Raw genomic sequence first — 18,599 nt, forward strand, 5'->3', positions numbered from 1 at the left:
ATCTATCAATCTCAATTAATATTCCTTGCTTTAGTGCTTTAGTGGAACCTGAATTCCCCGGAGTAAAATACATCCTCTTCACTCTCCATCATAGATGACTCAAATCATTCTGTGGTCCTATACTGTAGGGCCAAGAGGTGAGATTAGTATATTCATTGCAACTAATTGCCATTTCTCTACCTGCATCTCTCAGGCTTCTTTCTTCTTTAGAAATGCATGCATTTCATTTATGCCACCTTCAATCCATCTTTGGTACTGTTATCTGCCAACCTCTCAGTGATTTTCCCAGATTTTCAGTCATTTAATCATCTAGCTCATGGTCTTCCTGTCTGCAATTCAGCTTAAGACTACTTTTTCTACCCCTATCTCATTCTATTTCATGTTATGTTCTTTATACTCCAATCAAACTGAACTACTCCCTTTAGTTCCATGTACACAGTCTGCATTTTCCCTTTACCATGTGTTTGTTCAGCTCTTGCTTTTGGAATGATATGTACTCTCCATATTCTTCCACTATTCTTATTTTCACTTGTTGAATTCTCCTTCAGAACTCAGTTTGAATGCTACCTTCTCCATAGTATCTTACTTGATTTCAGTGTGTATTTATTTATTTATTCATTCATTTATTTGTAATGAATGAGCACTTATTTTCTCTCCTACTCATTACTCCTACTGGAGGGGGAAGGAAGGGGGAAAAATAAAAACAAAAAAACCCAAAAAACAAAAAAAACTTTTGTAACAAATATGCATAGTCTAGCAAAACAAATTCCCATATTGAGCATGTCAAAAAATGTGGAAAAAAAAGGTCTTATTTTGCGTATTTAGTCCATCACTTTTCTGTGAGGAAGATACTCATTCTTTCCCATTAGGCTTCTGGAAGCACGATTGATCATTGTTTTTAATTCTTCCGAAGTCTTTCGTTTTTACAGTGTCAGTTTTGCTGTGTGAATTGTTCCCTTCATTCTGCTCACTCCCCTCTGGATTGGTTCACATACATTTTTGAGGTTTCTATGAAACCATTGTCTTCACCATTCCTTGCAAGACAGGAACATTGCATTGTGTTCACGTACCGTGACTCGTTTACCTTTCCCTCATTGATGGGTAAGAAAAGATCTTCCGCTTTTAAAATATTGTCTTTATATGGACGTTATTGACATCTTGTCTTTTCTGCTAGATTCCAGGCCCAGCACTCTGTTCACTGTGCCACCGAGCTGCTCCTCCTAGAGTATAAGCCCCTTAAAAGGAGAAGCCATATCTTCTTGCTGTCATTCTTTTCTAACACGCAGAACTTCTCACACACAAGATACCTAAACTTTTTTAAAATTGGAATTAAAATGATTGTAGAGGATGAACTGGAATGGAGAGGGACTTGAGGCAGAAAGACCACCAAGAAGGCTCTTGTAATAGAGAAGGCAGGAGGTGATGAGGGGACACCTCTAGGAGAAGCCTTGTGAGACAGAACCAACAAGACTGAGCAACAGATTGGATATGAGTAGTGATGAGAGTTGACGTCAACACCTAAGTTGTGAGCCTGGGTTGGTGGTGGTCTTGATAATACTGGGGAGATCAGGAAGAGGGAAATGTTGTGGAAAAACACACTGCAGTGTTGTCTATGTGAATTTGTTCCAAACATGTTGGAAAAAAAATTTGGAATTAAGAAAGTAACTAAAATGCCCATACCCTTTCACCTAAAAATCTCAGTACTTAGGTACACATCCCAAGGAAACAAGTGATAAAAAGAAAATCCTTATATTACCAATGGGCAGTACTCTAAGTATTTGTGGCAGCACTTTTTGCAGTAGCAAAGTAAATGCCCAGTAATTGGGAAATAGTTAATAAGTTGTGTTACATGAATGTAATGGAATATTCCTGTGCTATAAGAATGCTAACTACAGAGAAGCATGGAAAAATATTTATTGATAGAAGCAGACCAGGAAAACATTGACCACAACCAAATGAAATGCTGAAAGAACAACAGTAACACAATAATTGAAACTGAACGCTGTGAAAATTATAAGTACATTGACCTCAGAGAAAAGCTATGAGGAAGCACCTTCTACTTTTCTTGCAGAGCTAGGGGGTGTATAGGTGTATAATGCTGCATGCAATATTTTCTTCAGTAGTTTTGTTAGTTTTGCTGAAGTTTTTGTTTTTCTTTGTTGTAAGCAGTAGGGTCATAGTGCAAGGAGAGAGGAGAGAGTTATATTGGAAAATGCTGATAATGTAAAAACAGAAGATAATCGGTAAAATTTTATTTTTTAGATGAAGTTTTCCCCCTGATTCTGTTTGTGACTTAAAAAAAGGAAGATAAAAGATATGCAGTTTTCCTTAGAAAATCTTTTAGTCAAGACAACAATCATACCAGTTTAATTTTTCAATGTGTAATACCTTTTTTAATCAAGAAATTTTTTTTAGAGATGGCACATTTGTAAGTGCTTTGATTGCTTAAGTAATGAGCATTACCATTTTTAAGCGTAATTTTTTTTTTTTTGCTATTACTTAAAGGAATATGGTCCAGTTTAACACTTAGGAGGTCCTAAAAGTCTTGGTGCAGTTTTAAGTATTAGTGACTTAAATTCTTCCATGTAGAGTTTACTGGAATGGGGAGAGATTAGACGGAGAGAACCACCAGAAGGCTTTTGCAGTAGTTCAGGCATGAGGTGATGAGGAGATGCTTCTAGGAGAGATGTTGTGAGATAGAATTAACAAGACCTGGAGCCAGATGTAATACATTGGGTGAAACAGAGTGGAGAAGTGAGGATGGCATCTAAGTTGTGAGCTTGGGTGAACTGGGAGAATGGTGGTGGCCTTGATGATAATAAGGAAGCTAGAAAGGGGAAGATTGTGGAAAGAAAGGACTCTACTCAGTTATCTTAAAGTGCAGGTCTGACCATGTCATCCCTCTATTCAATAAACTGCTGAAAGCTTGCTGGCCACAACCCCTTCAACATTGACTGTTCCTACTTTTTTGTATAGTAGACTTAAATTCAGTTAAATGGCATAGAAAGTAGGCTTACAGCCCTAAACTCAGTAAAACAGGAGAGAAAGAAGTTTGACAAAGGTAATAAAAATAATTCTTCTCTTTTAATTTTTTTATAAACCTTCTGTCCAGTCCATTTGTTAGCCTAGTACTATAATTTATTACAAATCAAGCTCATAAATGAGAGTAGGCTGACTTTTAAAAGAAATCTGTTCATGCAAAATTTTTAAATAACATTTTGTTGGCATATGTCTTTAGGTTTACAAATATCATTTTGTTCAGCTTTGCTGTTGGAGAATTTTTTCTGTTTGGGTAAATTTATTGCAGCCAAAAGATTGAATAGAAAATAATTAAGATTAATATTTCTTTTACGGATTACCTAATAAGTAACTTATTTATGAAGGTAAAACCTTGGTGATTTGTTAAATGAATGAAATATAATTGTGCCAAGGTTATATTTACTTTGTTCTGCCTTTAGGCAACAATGACTTAGACTAATGGAGCGTAGGTTTTTAATCTTATTCCTTCTTTCTCCTAATCATATGGCTTTGAGTGCCTTAACCTCTTTGGGAATCAGTTATCTTTGGCTATAAAATAAAGATGTTTGATCAGATCATCTGTAAGATCTCTTCTAGTTTTAAAAGTTTTATGGGTATGTGATCCAGTGATTCTAGGTGTTTGAGAATTTTTCATTCCATATTCTACGTATGTGTCTTTTTCTCAGTTTTGCTAATTTTCATAAAATTATCATATATTTATTTTATATTATTTATTTAAAACAGGTACAAAAGAAAAATTACCGAGAAGAAAAGAAGAGAGCCACAAAAGAATTACTCAGTACAATCACAGACCCTTCAGTTATTGTTATGGCTGATTGGCTAAAGGTCAGACTTTGTGTTGAACCTAGAATTTTATGTTGTTTGATGTTTATTTTCTGGAATCAGAAAATCCCATAAGACAGCATAGAAAACAACTCTTGGACTGCTTGTTCTGTACTAGTAAAAGAGCTTTTAATTGCATCCCAGAGGTTCCATGTTCTAATCTTAATGGGAAGTAAGAAAATTAATGTTTTCTGATTTGACAATTAAGAATTAAATATGCATAGGAATTAATTGAAAAATGATTTGGGTATAGTGAGATTTGTGAATTGTGAACAGCATTTTTATAATAGCATGGTTAAATTTTACATTTGTTTTGGTGAAAAATTAACAATATAATAGCTAACATTTATAATGTCCTATATGATTTGGAAAATACTTTGCAAATATTAGGGCATTTGTTTTTTACAATAAACTTGTGAGATAGGTACTATGATTATTATCCCATTTTATAGATGAAGAAAATGAGTCTGGAGAAATTAAGTGACTTGCCCATGGTCACAGAGCAAGTAAGCATCATTTGAACTCAAGTTTCAGAATCCCAGGATCATACAGCTTGAAGGTCATTTAATCTGACTAATACCTGAAAAAGAAATGCCTTTACAATATACCTGGCAAATGGTCACACATTGCTTGAATATGCCCAGTGAGGAGGCTATCCCATAACCTCCCAAGGCATTCCACTTTTGGACAGCTCAAAATTGTTAGTAAATTTTTTCCTTATATCTTTCCTGACTCTAAGTCTAATGCTTTCCCTCCTATTTCAGTGTACACAGTTATCATCATTAATTGAAAGGAGAAGGCACAGATAATCTCAAAGTTGTAATCCAGAAGTCAGAGCAGTACTTTGTTTCTGTTCCTTCCCTTTATTCATTTTCTCTACCGCTTTTCTGTCATTGTCATGGAGTCCATGTGTAGGGTGTGGAAGTGGAGTGTCCTTTTAAGAGTTCAGTCAGGGGGCAGCTAGGTGGTGCAGTGAATAGAACTCCTGTCTTGGAGTCAGGAGGATCTGAGTTCAAATCTGGCCTCAGACACTTGACATTTACTAGCTGCGTGACTCTGGGCAAGTCACTTAACCCCGATAGCCTCACCAAAAAAGCAAAAAAAAAAAAAGGAAAGAAAAAGATAAAAAAGAGTTCTGCCAGACCTAGTTCTGACTTTGAGGGGAATCTTGGAAGACTCTGAGGTGCCCCAGGACCTCTTTCCCAGAAATTAACCCTTTCTGCCACTTTGCCCATCATATTCTGAGAACTCTAGCTCCAAACTCTTTCAGAGAATCCTGACTGCTTCAGCTTCAGTAAGCCTCAATCTTAACTAGGTTTCTTCTGGATAATTAAGAACTGAGGTGTCCACTCGGCCCGTAAAGCAGCACAATGTAAACCTTTTGTTTGCCCCAGACCGTTGCCTATCTTACTGACCTGGCTGTGCTTGTTCCTCTCAGCCCTGGATACCACAAGGATCCTCTTTCTGTTTATATCTCTCCTGTTTGTTAACTCTTCTGGCTCTAATTTTCTAGCTCTAAACTTTGACCTGCATTCACCAATTATTGCCTTTATTCTTCACCAGTCATTTACCACAGGTCCTTACGCCACCAGTAGAGATGAAACCCCTTTTTTTTCTGGAGAACCTAATATATTGCTCATCTCATCCATTCTCTACTCTCCATTCTCTAAGCATCTCTTGCATGTATATACAGTCTGTCTGAAATACATACTCCTCTTCCATTGACTCAGATACCTCCTACCTCAGTATAGATCCTTATATTGACCTACTTATGCAAGAAAATAGGAGCAAACCATAGATTGACATTGATAGAGATAATTGAGAATTGAATGTAAATAAGAAACAAAGGTCATACTCTTATTCTGCATTTTAAAGAACTTCATTACCATGCACTCAAGTTCATTGCCTCCTTGAGCCATGGAAAAGTAATATTTCTATGAAAGTAAACATTGATAGGGAAAAAATAATTATTACTAAATGTATTTAATCCTGGTTCCCATAGTACTGAACCCTCAGGCATGTATATCTGATGAGAATAGAGAATGTTCAACTTCTGATTTTAAAATTTAACTTGGGTGTAAACCCTTGAACAATAAATATCTGTCATTGCTGAGGAACCAGAGTATCTGGGGAATTGAATTTTGCTCTTCTTGTTTAATCACAAGAATTAAATTCTAGAACATTAACATTGTTTCTTGAATTTAAACATAAATTTACCATCATCTAATTTGTATCCAACGTTTCTCATGAAATGAGAAATTTGTTTTTCTACAGATTTTTTACATTTGTTTTTTACATTTTGTGTGTTTTTCTACAGATTCGTGGTACACTTAAGAGCTGGACCAAACTTTGGTGTGTGTTGAAACCTGGAGTGTTGCTGATTTATAAAACCCAAAAAAATGGTCAGTGGGTGGGAACAGTGCTTCTGAATGCCTGTGAACTTATTGAGCGGCCATCCAAAAAGGATGGCTTTTGTTTCAAACTTTTCCATCCTTTGGAACAGTCCATTTGGGCAGTTAAGGTAAGAATGAAGTTGGTACCTACATAAAAAGTAGGAATTAAAACTCTTAAGGATAGTGCTGAGCATAAATCAATATGTAAAAATGCATTTATTTCTTATTTTACTGCTTTACTGCATTTTACATGTGCATTCTGTCTTATTGAAAATATTCTTTATGGATCTCCAGTATGGTTTCTTCAATCTGCCTCAAGATCTAAATCGAAATTCATCCAGAAATTGTTTTCATGTACTCCCACTCATATCATTTTATCTTTCCTTTAGAAGTATAGATTCAGTTTTACTATATTGTATTTGTGAGTGTGTTGCTATGTAATATTGTTATTTTATTTGTGAGTGTGGGCTTTACCTAGATTGTAAGGTGAAGGATAAGGACCTTTGGATTTTTCTCTACTCCACCTCTGTTCTCCCTTACATCCCCACTAGTGTCTAGCATTCATTAACATTAGGTATTCAGTAATTACATGATCAAAAATTGATTTTATTTACATTATGCAAAAATTTTTGTACCAGATATATGATTTCATTGATGTAAGGAACTTTGAATGAGGAAAAGTTTTCTACTAATACCATTTTGCACCTGCTCTTCAATTTATGGTGTTAGTAAGTCACCTGGGGCACTGAGCATTTGAATGACTTGCTCAGGGTCACACAGCCAGTGTGTGTCAAAAGTGAGACTTAAATCTGGGGTTTCCTAGTTGACTTTCAAGGCTGGCTGTTTTTCAGCCTTGCTACACTACTTCTTGTTACCAAAATAAATTTCTAGGAATGTGGAGTTTATAACATTGTTCTCCCTTTTGAGATGGATGATTTTTTTCAACAAAATGTCATGCTATAGCACCTCTGAGAGTCATATGCTTTATGTTTCTGATGTAAAGAAAAACCTTATATGTGACCTTTGATAGTTTTTTATATATAGCATCTTCTTTTCCCTCAAATCCGTTCACTTGTCAAGTCTTGCCTTTTCTACCTCTAAAACATTTCTAGACCCACAGTCTCAATCCTAATTTAACCACTCATCATTTCCTTTCTTATTCTCTTGTAATAACCTCCTAATTAGTCTCCCTGATTCTGGTCCTTTTTCTCATCAATCCATCCTCTACCCAGGTAACAAAATAATATTACTAAAACATAGATCTGGCCATGCCACTCTTCTATTCAAATCATAAAAGGCTAAGAGGATAAAATAGAAAGCCTTCACCCTGGTATTTAAAGCCCTAGCTCTTTTCATCTACCTCTCTGGTCTTATTTCAGAGTTCTTCATGAATTTTCCATTTGAGACTGGCCTACTAGATACTAGATTCACTCTTTATGCAACTTTGTTTTTACTTGGATAGTACCCTTTGTTTAGAATGTACTCTGTTTTTACCCTTTACCTTTTGGAATCCCTGGTTTCCTTCAAAGAACAGTTCTTCCTGACTACCTCTGCATGGCTCTCCACCCAGCTACCCAGTTACCCACCTGCCCACCTAGAGGTTAAGCTGTGTTTCTCCTGAAATTTTGTATTTGTTTGTTAGTTTCTTACTTGGGTATGTGTAACATCCTTTCAGAAGAATGTTAGCTCTTTAGAGGCAAGGCGTGTTGTGTTGTTTTTTTTTTGAGGGGAGGGGTAAGAGGGGAGGGAAAGTGAGAATGAGGAGGGGCTGTTCACAGGGCCTAGCCCAATGCCCAGCACATAAGCACTTAATAAATATTTGTTGAATTAGATCTTGAACTGGAATACTATTTAGCAATTACAAAAACTTGTAGTAATTGATGGCTTTTTTCCGTCACTTAGCATAGTGCCTGTCACATAATAGGCATTTAATAAATGCTAAGACAGTCAAAATTCTCAAAATCATATCTGTTATGGGGTTGCAAAAGAGGCAGGGAGGAGTGGCAAATTTGTGCCTGTTATACACTATTATAAAACTTAGAACCAGTTGTTCAAGCATTATGAAGTGAGTGGTTTGGGTCATAAAGGCAGAACTAACCCATACTTTTATTTTGGACCTATTTGAAATTGTTCAGGTTTTTTTGTGGAGTTAGTTGATGGCATATTGGTTATTTTAATGTTTTTTCTCCTTATCTTGTTTTAATCCATCACTTTTATATCCTAAACTCAAATATGCTTCACAAGCCCCCTTATTCCTTGAATGAAATTCTCTAGGTCTTTTTTTTTTATTTGATGATCTTCTTGAATGCATTTTGATCCCTTCTAGCAAAAATTGCTTTTATTGAAGCCCTGCTTTGCATTTAATCCTTAGATTTCCTTCCCAGATAAATGACCTTGCCTACTCAGTAGTTCCTTTTGTCTCTGTTCAGTTCAGGATCTAATGACAATTTGAATTGTTTTAACTGGTAGGATTAGGTGTTGAAAAATCTTTATTAATACTTTCTGTTATGGAGAGACTGGTTCTGGAGTTGGAAGACATAGCTTTAAACCTCATGTCTGATGCTTCCTTACTACATGTTTGACCTTGTACAAGTCTCATAGCCTCTCTGGATCCCCCTTTCCTCATCTGTAAAATGAGGAAGTTGAACCAGATGGCTTCTCAGAATACTTCCAGCTTGAGTTTTGTGATCCTGTGTGGAAATTACTTGGTACTGTATTTTGTGTTGTGTTATTTCTTAACAAATAAAAATGCTTTCTTCTTTTCTTTTCCTAAAACAACAAATTATAGTTTCTGTCACATGTTTTTAAAAACAAAATTTTCACTTGTTATGAAATGAGAGAATTTTTATATCTTCAACTCCATTTAAGATTAATTTAATTGTTTTCACCCATATAATTTTAACCACATTTCTATCTTTTCTCTCAATACATTAACACAGTTAAAGTATGCTTAAAGACCTCTAGAAATTGTAGTGTTCTTTATCTTGTTATTATTGTGGAGTACTGTGGAACTAGAATTTTGAGTTAAACTCACATTTTAATTTAACTGAAATGAACTTGGGAAGAATAAGTTGGATTTCTTTTAGTTATAATTAGAGATGAAGTTATCAGGGATTAGGAAACAAGTTAGTTGCTATATCTATTATAAGAGATGTTTTAATAGAAAAATTTTTTTCTAATGATACTTGTTTGATTAAGAAAGCTAAAATTCCGAGGCAGCTAGGTGGCGCAGTGGATAAAGCTCTGGCCTTGGAGTCAGGAGGACTCGAGTTCAAATCCATCCTCAGACACTTGGCACTTACTAGCTGTGTGACCCTGGGCAAGTCACTTGACCCCGATTGCCTCATCAAAAAAACCAAAAAATAAAAAAACAAAAAATAAAAAAAAGAAAGCTAAAATTCCAATTAAAAAAAATCGCTTTCCAGTTCACCAGATACTTTTGTGTAATCTTGTTAAAATTGTAGGAAGCATTTTTTTCATACATCATAAAACCCCCAAATTAGCATCCTTTACTTATATGAGTAATAACAAGCCGTAAGAAATCAAGACTGGCATCTTCTTATACTCCACTTATGTTGTTTGCATTTTAAGGGCCCAAAAGGTGAAGCAGTTGGATCTATAACTCAGCCTTTGCCTAGCAGTTATTTGATCATCCGCGCCACTTCAGAATCAGATGGCAAGTACCTTTTCTTTTTGATTTATTTTTAAGCCTTTTTTGTAAGATTTATGTTTTTCATAGAATTTGTAAAATATGCTAATTATAAGCCTTTTAACCAATACAACAATTATATTGTTAAACTGTAAAATCTGTTCATTTTAATTTAGCTCATTGGTTTCACGCCACTTAATAGAGAAACAGGAAGCAATCTGATTAGGGCAGTGAAGTAGCAGCTGAGAGTATCTTTATTTTAAATATCTTTTCACAAAGTTGAATTTCAGAAGGTTAAAAAAAACTGATTTAAAATGTTAAAGGTAGAATTGAGGAGGAAATTAACTTTTTTAGTTTTTTAAGGAAATTCCTTTAAAACAATATTTGCCTCATTAAGCGAGCCTTATATTGTGCTAGGATAAATAATTTAAAGTGTTTTTTTACACAAAAATATGGGGCATTTATTTTAAATCTGATATAGGTACAACTTTATAGTACTCAGGTAAAATGTATAACATGAATCATAGCAGTCAAAAGAGCTAATTTCTTCCTATAGTATAACTACTTTAAAGAGTAGATTTACCTGAATTATTTGCTAGTCCCCAGTGTTAGGGTAATATTTAATGGTAAGTAAATATCTGAAAGCTATTTGGTCTTATATTTTAAAAAGATTTCATATTGTATATGGTAATATATTTATATAGTCTTTCACAGTTTACAATGTTGTTTTGTATGTTATTACCCTTAATATATAGCTATATTACCTGTAAGGTAAGCAAGACATATATAATGTATAACATGAGGAGTTGGAAAAGGTTATCTTTAGATCCCTCCCATTTCAAAATCCCACATTCCCAGTTGTACAGATCCTCAAGGAAACTTGAGGGCTAGTGAGGTCACATACTTAGCTGGTAACTTGCACAGCCAGTTCAAGCTCAAATTTTCTAACTTTAACCCAAGTTCAGACTACTGTATAATGTTGCCTCATAGTAAAGCTACTATGTCTCCAGCAGCCCCAGAACACAACATATAATGTATGAATCTTTGATATGCCACATTTTAAAATTTCTCATTGGGAAAGTGTGAAAACCAGATATATATCTGTAGAATCTGCAAAATACTTTATAACTTATTTAGGAATGGGGACTGATCTGTGATTTGATTGGTATAGTGAACTCCTAGGTGAGAAAACTCCTCCACTAATGCAAATTGGCACATATGCTTCAATTTATAATCTTAGGAAATTGATTGTGAGAGAGGTTAGTGACTTATTTGTCCAGGGCCACATAGGCAATATATGTCAGAAGCAAAGCTTGAACCCAGTTCTCCCTCGCTTCAAGGCCAATTTTCTATCCATTACACCACTTTGGCTCTTGTTTGGAGGTATAAAGTTAATGAATCAGTGCTAGAATAAATTCCGACAAAAGTAATAGAAACTATGTCACAGCTTCAAGGAAAAAAATGTATTTTGTTAAGTTTTGACAGTGTAAGTTTCTCAATTAAAAATAGTATGTTTCCTTGGTTAATAGTTAAATTAAAATGGGTACTATTGTTGGAGTTCATTTAATTACACTAAACAATATGTATTCCTTTAGGCAGGTGTTGGATGGATGCTTTGGAATTGGCTTTGAAATGTTCCAGTCTTCTTAAACGCACAATGATCAGGGAAGGTAAAGAACATGACCTGAGCATGTCATCAGAAAATACACATGTGACTTTCTATGGCTTACTACGTGCTAATAACCTCCATAGTGGTGACAACTTCCAGTAAGTAGACACTGCCACGGGCTTGGCTGTAGCGTGAAGTAGTATTGTTCACTGGGCTGGTTGGGAGACTAACAACTTTACTGATGATCCAAATTGTGACCTAAAACTTGTTTAGTTGCTTCTAGAAGGTGATGTTTCTTGTCAGCTAGCAAGGCAAAGACTTGATGGGCTTACTCCACCTAGTTCTTTGTTGTTAACTTGTAGAAAACACAATATTGCTTCCTGCTAGCTCCCAGGAGCTGATACCTCATAACTCCCTTTTGTAGCAATCAGTTCTTTCTTGAAAGGCAAGAATATTCCACTGTGAGGCCTGGGCTAAAAGATCTTTTATTCTTGCCTTTATTTGACACAATATTTGTTCTTTTTTTTTTTTAACCTTTATTGGCTGAACTTTCCTTTTTCTCTGTAGTCTCAAAATCCATAATTATGTTAGAGAGGCAAACATGGTCAGAAAACCTGAGCTTGAATCCTAGCTTTGCCTTTTACTACCTGTGTGACCTTGAGCAAGTTATTGGAGTTATTATGGGCGTGAATTCTTCATTTCTAAAATGAGGAGTTGGACTGGTTTATCTCTAAAGTTCAAGCCCCCAATCCTATGATAAGAATATTTGAACCATGTACTTTACAGGATTGTTGTGAGGAAGATGTTTTATAAACCTTGAAACAGTTGTATACCTTCTTCTACTCTGCTTCTTTGTAGCATGGCAGTGTGGCTTTGGGTTCTTGAAGACTGTACCAAGAGAATAGTAATTCTGAAAGGGCTGTTCAAACTAGAACTGCTTTGAGAATAGGTCCGGGGATAGACTGTGTCTCTCTGTTGTCCAAAGATCATCACCCTAGATAATTCAGTTTTGAGAGACTGTTTACCAGGTTGGTTACAAAGTGATGAATTTTTGGCTACACAACTCTGAAAGACTAGCTACTAAGTTATAGAGGAATTGCAATCTGTATCAGTGGAGGAGTACCCACAGTAATGAAATTGTAGATCTTTGAAGTATAAAGCATTATATAAATGTGGAATATTATTCTTTTAATTATTTTAATAAGAATAAGTTCCATGGTGCCAAGGGCCTGGGGTGAGGAACTTATTTTAGGATGTGTAGTTGCCTCTCCTCAAGATTTGTGTAAGAAAATTAGATATTTAAATGGCTTTGAACTGCATAATTTTTTTTCTGTTCCAGGGGTTATATTGATGAATTTTTATACCAGGTTTCCTCTCTATATCTTTTGTTTTCACTTGACTGCTTTGCATATTTTTTTCTTTTAAATATTTAAAGGATCTGTGATTTCATTAGTGTAAATATTCACTTCATCAAAAGGGATTTGTAACCCTACTGTGTTTAGTAGTTTATTTTCATGAGTTGTTGTGACTAAAACACTTCACTTGATAGTCAGCCTTCTGGTGATATCATTCCAGATCTAGCTGGCTGTTCCTTAGTTGAGAAAAGTACAAGATCATGCTGGTTTCATACTCAGAATATTTCTGTCTTGATTGGATCTTCCAGAGCTTGTATACTACTACTGACATAGCCAGAACCCAGAGTTATCTCCATGAGGTATTGAGGTAGAAATTTAGTGGAAGAAGATTGGAATACTACTGAAATAATTCCCCAGATTTTAAGAGTCCATTTCTTACTTGCATGATATAACAAATAAAACGCTGAAAATTATCTTTTAGAAAAGAGCTTTCAGAAAGATTTAATAGTATTTTTTGATGCTGTGTAATGTTGCAGTGGATAAAGTGCCAAGTATAGAGTCAGGAAGGCTCATCTTCAAAGTTCAGATCTGGCTGCAGATAATTACTAGCTGTGTTACCCCGAACAAGTCACTTACCCTGTTTGCCTCAGCTGCCTCGTCTGTAAAATGAACTGGAAAAGGAAATAGCAAACCACTTGGCAAACTATCTTTGCCAAGAAAACCCCAAATGGGGTCATAAAGAGTCAGGCATGACTGAAATGACTGAACAACAACAGCAACATAAAGAAGTCATATCATAATACTTGTGTTGTCCTGGGGCAAATTAGTTTCCTTTTGAGGCCCTCAGTTTCCTCATCTCTAAAACAAGAAAATTGAACTAAAGGTCCTTTAGATTATCATGTGGCTCTAAAATGTATAATGCTCTATTTTTTCCCTAGACTTTTCTCTCTAATATTGATGTAGTCAATTAAGTTAATATTTCTTTACAGGAACATTAGCTTGGGATGTGCCATACAAGTCCTAACTATTTGAAGTCTCTCTCTTTTCAAGATTTCGGCATCTTTTTTAGGTTATACTATTAAATGTCAGATTAACCGTTCTCTTTTTTTTCTCTTAAGGAACTTATTCAACTTGGTGACTTTAGTTCTCACTATGAAATGATTTTTATTCCTTGTGTTAACTATTTTGAATTCATAACAAAAATTATGAGATTTTCCTGCCATGTTTTAATGCCATATTATAATCAAATACTAGTTAATTATTCTTTTTCCCCCTTGTCCCCAACAAATACAGATGGCTATTTGATAGGCACTATTTAAAGCACGAGATAGCAGTTAGAGCTGTCCAAAAATGGAGTGGGCTACCCCCTAAAATATTGGGTTCCCTGTCTTTGAGGTATTCAGCAGGAAACTGGATGACCATTTATCAGGATGTTGTAGGGGGAATCATGCTTCATGTTAGAGAATTACACTGGATGGCTCCAAGGTCTCTTTCCAATTCTCAGATTCTGTGACTAATGGATATAAGTCTCTTTTTAGAAACCTGAGTAGCAAAGTTTTGTATATTTGGGGAGCTGCCAAAATGTAAGTTTTAAGCTATCTAAAACTACAGTAATAATAGCAGCCAGTGATTATATAATATCTGTTATGTTCCAGGGACTGTGTTAAGTGTTTTACAACTATTATCTCATTTAATCCTTACCACAACGCTGGTAAGTGGGTGCTATTGTTCCCCTCATTTTGGAAACTGAGGCAAACACAGGTTGAGGGGCTTGCTCAAGGTAATACAGCTGGCAAGTATTGGAGGTCAGATTTATACTTGGATTTTCCTGACTCCAAGCCCAGAGCTCTGTGTACTTGTGCCACCTAAAGGGACACAGATCCTAATCTACCCAATATATTTTTAAATTACTGAATATTAAAAAGACATGGTAGAGGTTTATTTTTGTCAAAAATGAAATTTTTTTCTTCATTACTTGTACTCTTAATTCTCCCGTACCTCAGATTAAATGACAGTGAAATTGAACGACAACATTTTAAGGACCAAGATATGTATTCTGATAAATCTGACAAGGAAAATGATCATGATGAATCTGACAATGAGGGAATTGGGAAGAGTGAAGAAAGTGATACAGATACATCAGAAAGACAGGATGATTCCTACATTGAGCCTGAGCCCACTGAACTTCTGAAAGAGACTACATACACAGAGCAGGGCCATGAAGAGCTTGGAGAGGTAAGAACCTGCACTTAGTTGTCAGATGTCTTAGTTTGTAACATTTGGGGACTTAATGAAAGAAGTTGGAAAATATATTTATACCAACTGTCAGTCTTATTGCTTTTTTTTTAATCAAAGAAAGATTTGCATGATTTCTATTTTAATACAAAACTTCTACCTCTGTTTGTTTTACACAGCTCAGTAATCTGTAGGATGTTTCAGGAAATAATTTACCCAATGTTCTTTAAAAATGAACATTTAAAATTTTCTCACTGACATAAACAGGATTCTCCTTGGTGATTATGATATTCAAGGCAAATAGCAGAAAAAATCCCTTCTTTTATGTACTTTCTCTTATGTGTGTATGTGTGTGTGTATATGTATGTTCATATTAGAGTCACATGGAGTGATTCAGTATAATAAATATATTTTTGTAGTATATTTTAAATTTGTTAGTCCTTTTAAAATCTAATGACATTTGTTTTGCATGCTTTTTAATAACTATGGTATTTATAAGCTAAAGAGCTTCTATTTTATAAGAATACTTTATCCGTCATAGAGGGAGCATATTTTTCACATGTGAACTGTTCAAACGTCTTTGTGTAAAAGTAAATGGAGTATTTCAGTAGTTGTGTTTAATTGCTTAAGGCCGGTGAGGCTTCTCAAACAGAAACTGTGTCTGAAGAAAACAAAAGCCTCATATGGACACTGCTGAAACAAGTTCGTCCAGGGATGGACCTGTCCAGGGTTGTTCTGCCTACGTTTATCTTGGAACCTCGTTCTTTTCTGGATAAACTCTCTGATTACTATTACCATGCAGATTTCCTCTCTGAGTAAGTAAATTCTTATTTCTTAAGATATAAAATTCTTATTAATATTTCAGTTAATGCTCTGAAATGGCCCTCTAAATTCTGCCTTTCTAAGTAATTTGATTATGAGACTACCATTATACCTTCTCTTCCACACATTTTGGGGATTTTTTTTCTGAATGCCAAAAAAGAGCAGTATAATTAGTAATTCTGACAAGCCAGATAAGCACCAGAATAAGTAGCATGAAAGGTACCCTCGAATCAACTTTTTTTTTTTTTTTAGTGAGGAAACTGGGGTTAAGTGACTTGCCCAGACTTACCCAGCTAGGAAGTATTACATGTCTGAGGCCGGATTTGAACTCAGGTCCTCCTGACTCCAGGGCCAGTGCTCTATTCACTGCGCCACCTAGCCGCCCCCAAATCAACTTTTTAGACAGATTCAGTTAAACAAGGGAGACCTGAGGAAGAGATAAAAGGCCCTGTCAGATGTGGAGAACACTCTCTTCACTGGCAAAGACCTTAAGACAGTTGGGAGTGCAGGTTAAGGAAGTGTGCTACCTGGTAGTGTTCTACTTGAATTTTTATTGCTAATAGGTACAAAGCTCAGTTGTTTCTACCTGCTAAAGAATGATAAATGCTGTCAGTGCCCTATTAGTAGCAGTGATCTGAGACAAGACCCCTCTCTACCCACTTAGTTAAAGCTCTATTCTTAAATTAATTAGTGAAAAGATAAATTTGAACATTGATAGATTAATAACAGATTGAATAGATCGATACTTTTCCCCCTTTCTGTTCCCTCTTTAAAAAAATCGTAAGCATTCGTTTTATACTTCCCAAAGTCAAAGATATGCAGCTTTACAGAATCAAGAAGTTTGAAAGTTGAGAGACCTTGGTGGCTCTCTAGTCCAGTTCACACACAAAAGGAATCTCCATGCCACCAAACTCAACAAATAGTTATCTAATCTTGCCTTGAAGACTTTTCAGTCTTGTGGATAGAGCACCGGCCCTGGAGTCAGGAGAACCTGAGTTCAAATGTGGCCTCAGACACATAACACTTACTAGCTGTGTGACCCTGGCCAAGTCACTTAACCCCATTGCCTAGTCAAAAAAAAGACTTTTCAGTTTTGAGACAGATCATTTCTCTTTGGGACCATGCTAATTGTCAGGAATTCTCTCCTGACATCAAATGAAAATGGGCTACTTGGCCATTTTTTACCTAATGCTCCTGGTTCTGACCTTTGGGTCAACAGAAGAAGTCTAATCCTTACTTTACTTGACAGCCTTTCAAATACTTGATTAGTTCTCATGTCCTCTCTTATGTCTTTTCTTTCCTGTGCTAATGCCTATTTCCTTTTTGGTCTCAGAGCCATTCACTGTCCTATTTGCTACCCTCTGGACACTTCGCAACTTCTTTCTGAAATCGTACCATCTAGAACTGAAGATAAGACTCTAGACTTACATGAGATTTTGGTTTTCCTTCCTGAAAGCAGTACGCCTTTTAATGCAGCACAGGATCACATAAACTTTTTCTGCTGCCACATCATACTGCTGACTCATTGAGCTTTCGGACAAGTAACCCTCACTCTCTCCTGATCTTTTCTAGAACAACTGCTGTCAAACCACCTTTCCCCCTCTCAAATTTTTGAAATTCGTTTTTTTGTAGCCAAGTGCAAGACTTTACATTTATCCTTGGGAATTAAATCTTATTAGATTAAACCCCAGCTCTAGCTTGTCAAGATACTTTTGGATCCTGATCAATGGCTGTCTTTCCCAGCTGTCTGTCATCTGCCAATTTGATAAACAAACATTGCCTTCATCTAAATCACTGGTAAAAATGAAGAAGAGAGTCACCTTTAGATTCCTGGGATACTCCTTTGGAACATTACTTCCTTGTTGACATTGAACTATTCCCGTATTTGGGAAGCAAGTGCTCAAAATATGGAAAAATTAACTGTTTCTATTTACCTTAGACATTGACTTATTCCTCCAAATCAGGTCCAAGTTGTAACACTATTTTCAAAGAAAGTATGGTTTTTCGTAGTATAAACTCTTCTGAGAGTAACTGAAGTATAAACTGTATTGAGATTGTATGTCAGTAATTTAAAGAATAATGCCAATTATGTCGAGTGACTTTTCTTTAAGTAATACTTAACAATTTTGATGGACACTTTTCTTGAATTTGGAACATCATCATTAATAATTTTCAGATTGCCAAATGCCTTTTACAGAATTGGTTTAAACTACTTAAATGGTTCTGGAAAATAAGAACATAATTTTTCAATATCTTATATTTTATATTTCAACTCCATATAATTGCATAAATATATTAATTAAAGAAGACTCACAGTTTAGTCATGTCATGTTACTTTTGTTATTTCGCAGGGCATCTCTTGAAGAAAATCCTTATTTCCGCTTGAAAAGAGTAGTGAAATGGTATTTGTCAGGATTCTATAAAAAGCCAAAGGTAATTTGCTTATCGTTGCTTCTTTATTACTGTAGAACCTTCATTTTTTTTAAAGAGGCATCTTTGTTTCTTGTTAATTTTATTATTAAACATTTTTGGCTTACTAGAATGTGTCTCTGCTTCCTAATATTAAACCTGATTATGGTTAACATTATTAAGTAATAGAATTATTCTTATGTCAAGGAACATTGAATGTCAAGTATCATTGAATGCTTCCTGCTGTGTGAAATGTTAAGCCTTTG

The 18,599-nt window shown here is 35.4% G+C and overlaps 1 protein-coding gene across 6 annotated transcripts in view; it reads left to right on the forward strand.

Moving 5' to 3' along the window:
* The window catches only part of OSBPL8 (oxysterol binding protein like 8), a 214,993-nt gene that overhangs the window by 158,127 nt on the left and 38,267 nt on the right, over nt 1–18,599 (forward strand). For all 6 annotated transcript variants that reach the window (XM_027842484.1, XM_027842488.1, XM_027842485.1 and 3 more), the window contains 7 exons: nt 3,763–3,864; nt 6,179–6,382; nt 9,846–9,930; nt 11,499–11,670; nt 14,871–15,102; nt 15,733–15,917; nt 18,276–18,357. In XM_027842484.1, coding sequence (XP_027698285.1) covers nt 3,763–3,864; nt 6,179–6,382; nt 9,846–9,930; nt 11,499–11,670; nt 14,871–15,102; nt 15,733–15,917; nt 18,276–18,357 — 1,062 coding nt within the window. The remainder of the gene's footprint in view (nt 1–3,762; nt 3,865–6,178; nt 6,383–9,845; nt 9,931–11,498; nt 11,671–14,870; nt 15,103–15,732; nt 15,918–18,275; nt 18,358–18,599) is intronic.

The sequence above is a fragment of the Vombatus ursinus genome, unplaced genomic scaffold, assembly GCF_900497805.2.
Source record: "Vombatus ursinus unplaced genomic scaffold, bare-nosed wombat genome assembly UNPS02014874.1, whole genome shotgun sequence".
In the NCBI taxonomy this organism is placed as follows: domain Eukaryota; kingdom Metazoa; phylum Chordata; class Mammalia; order Diprotodontia; family Vombatidae; genus Vombatus; species Vombatus ursinus.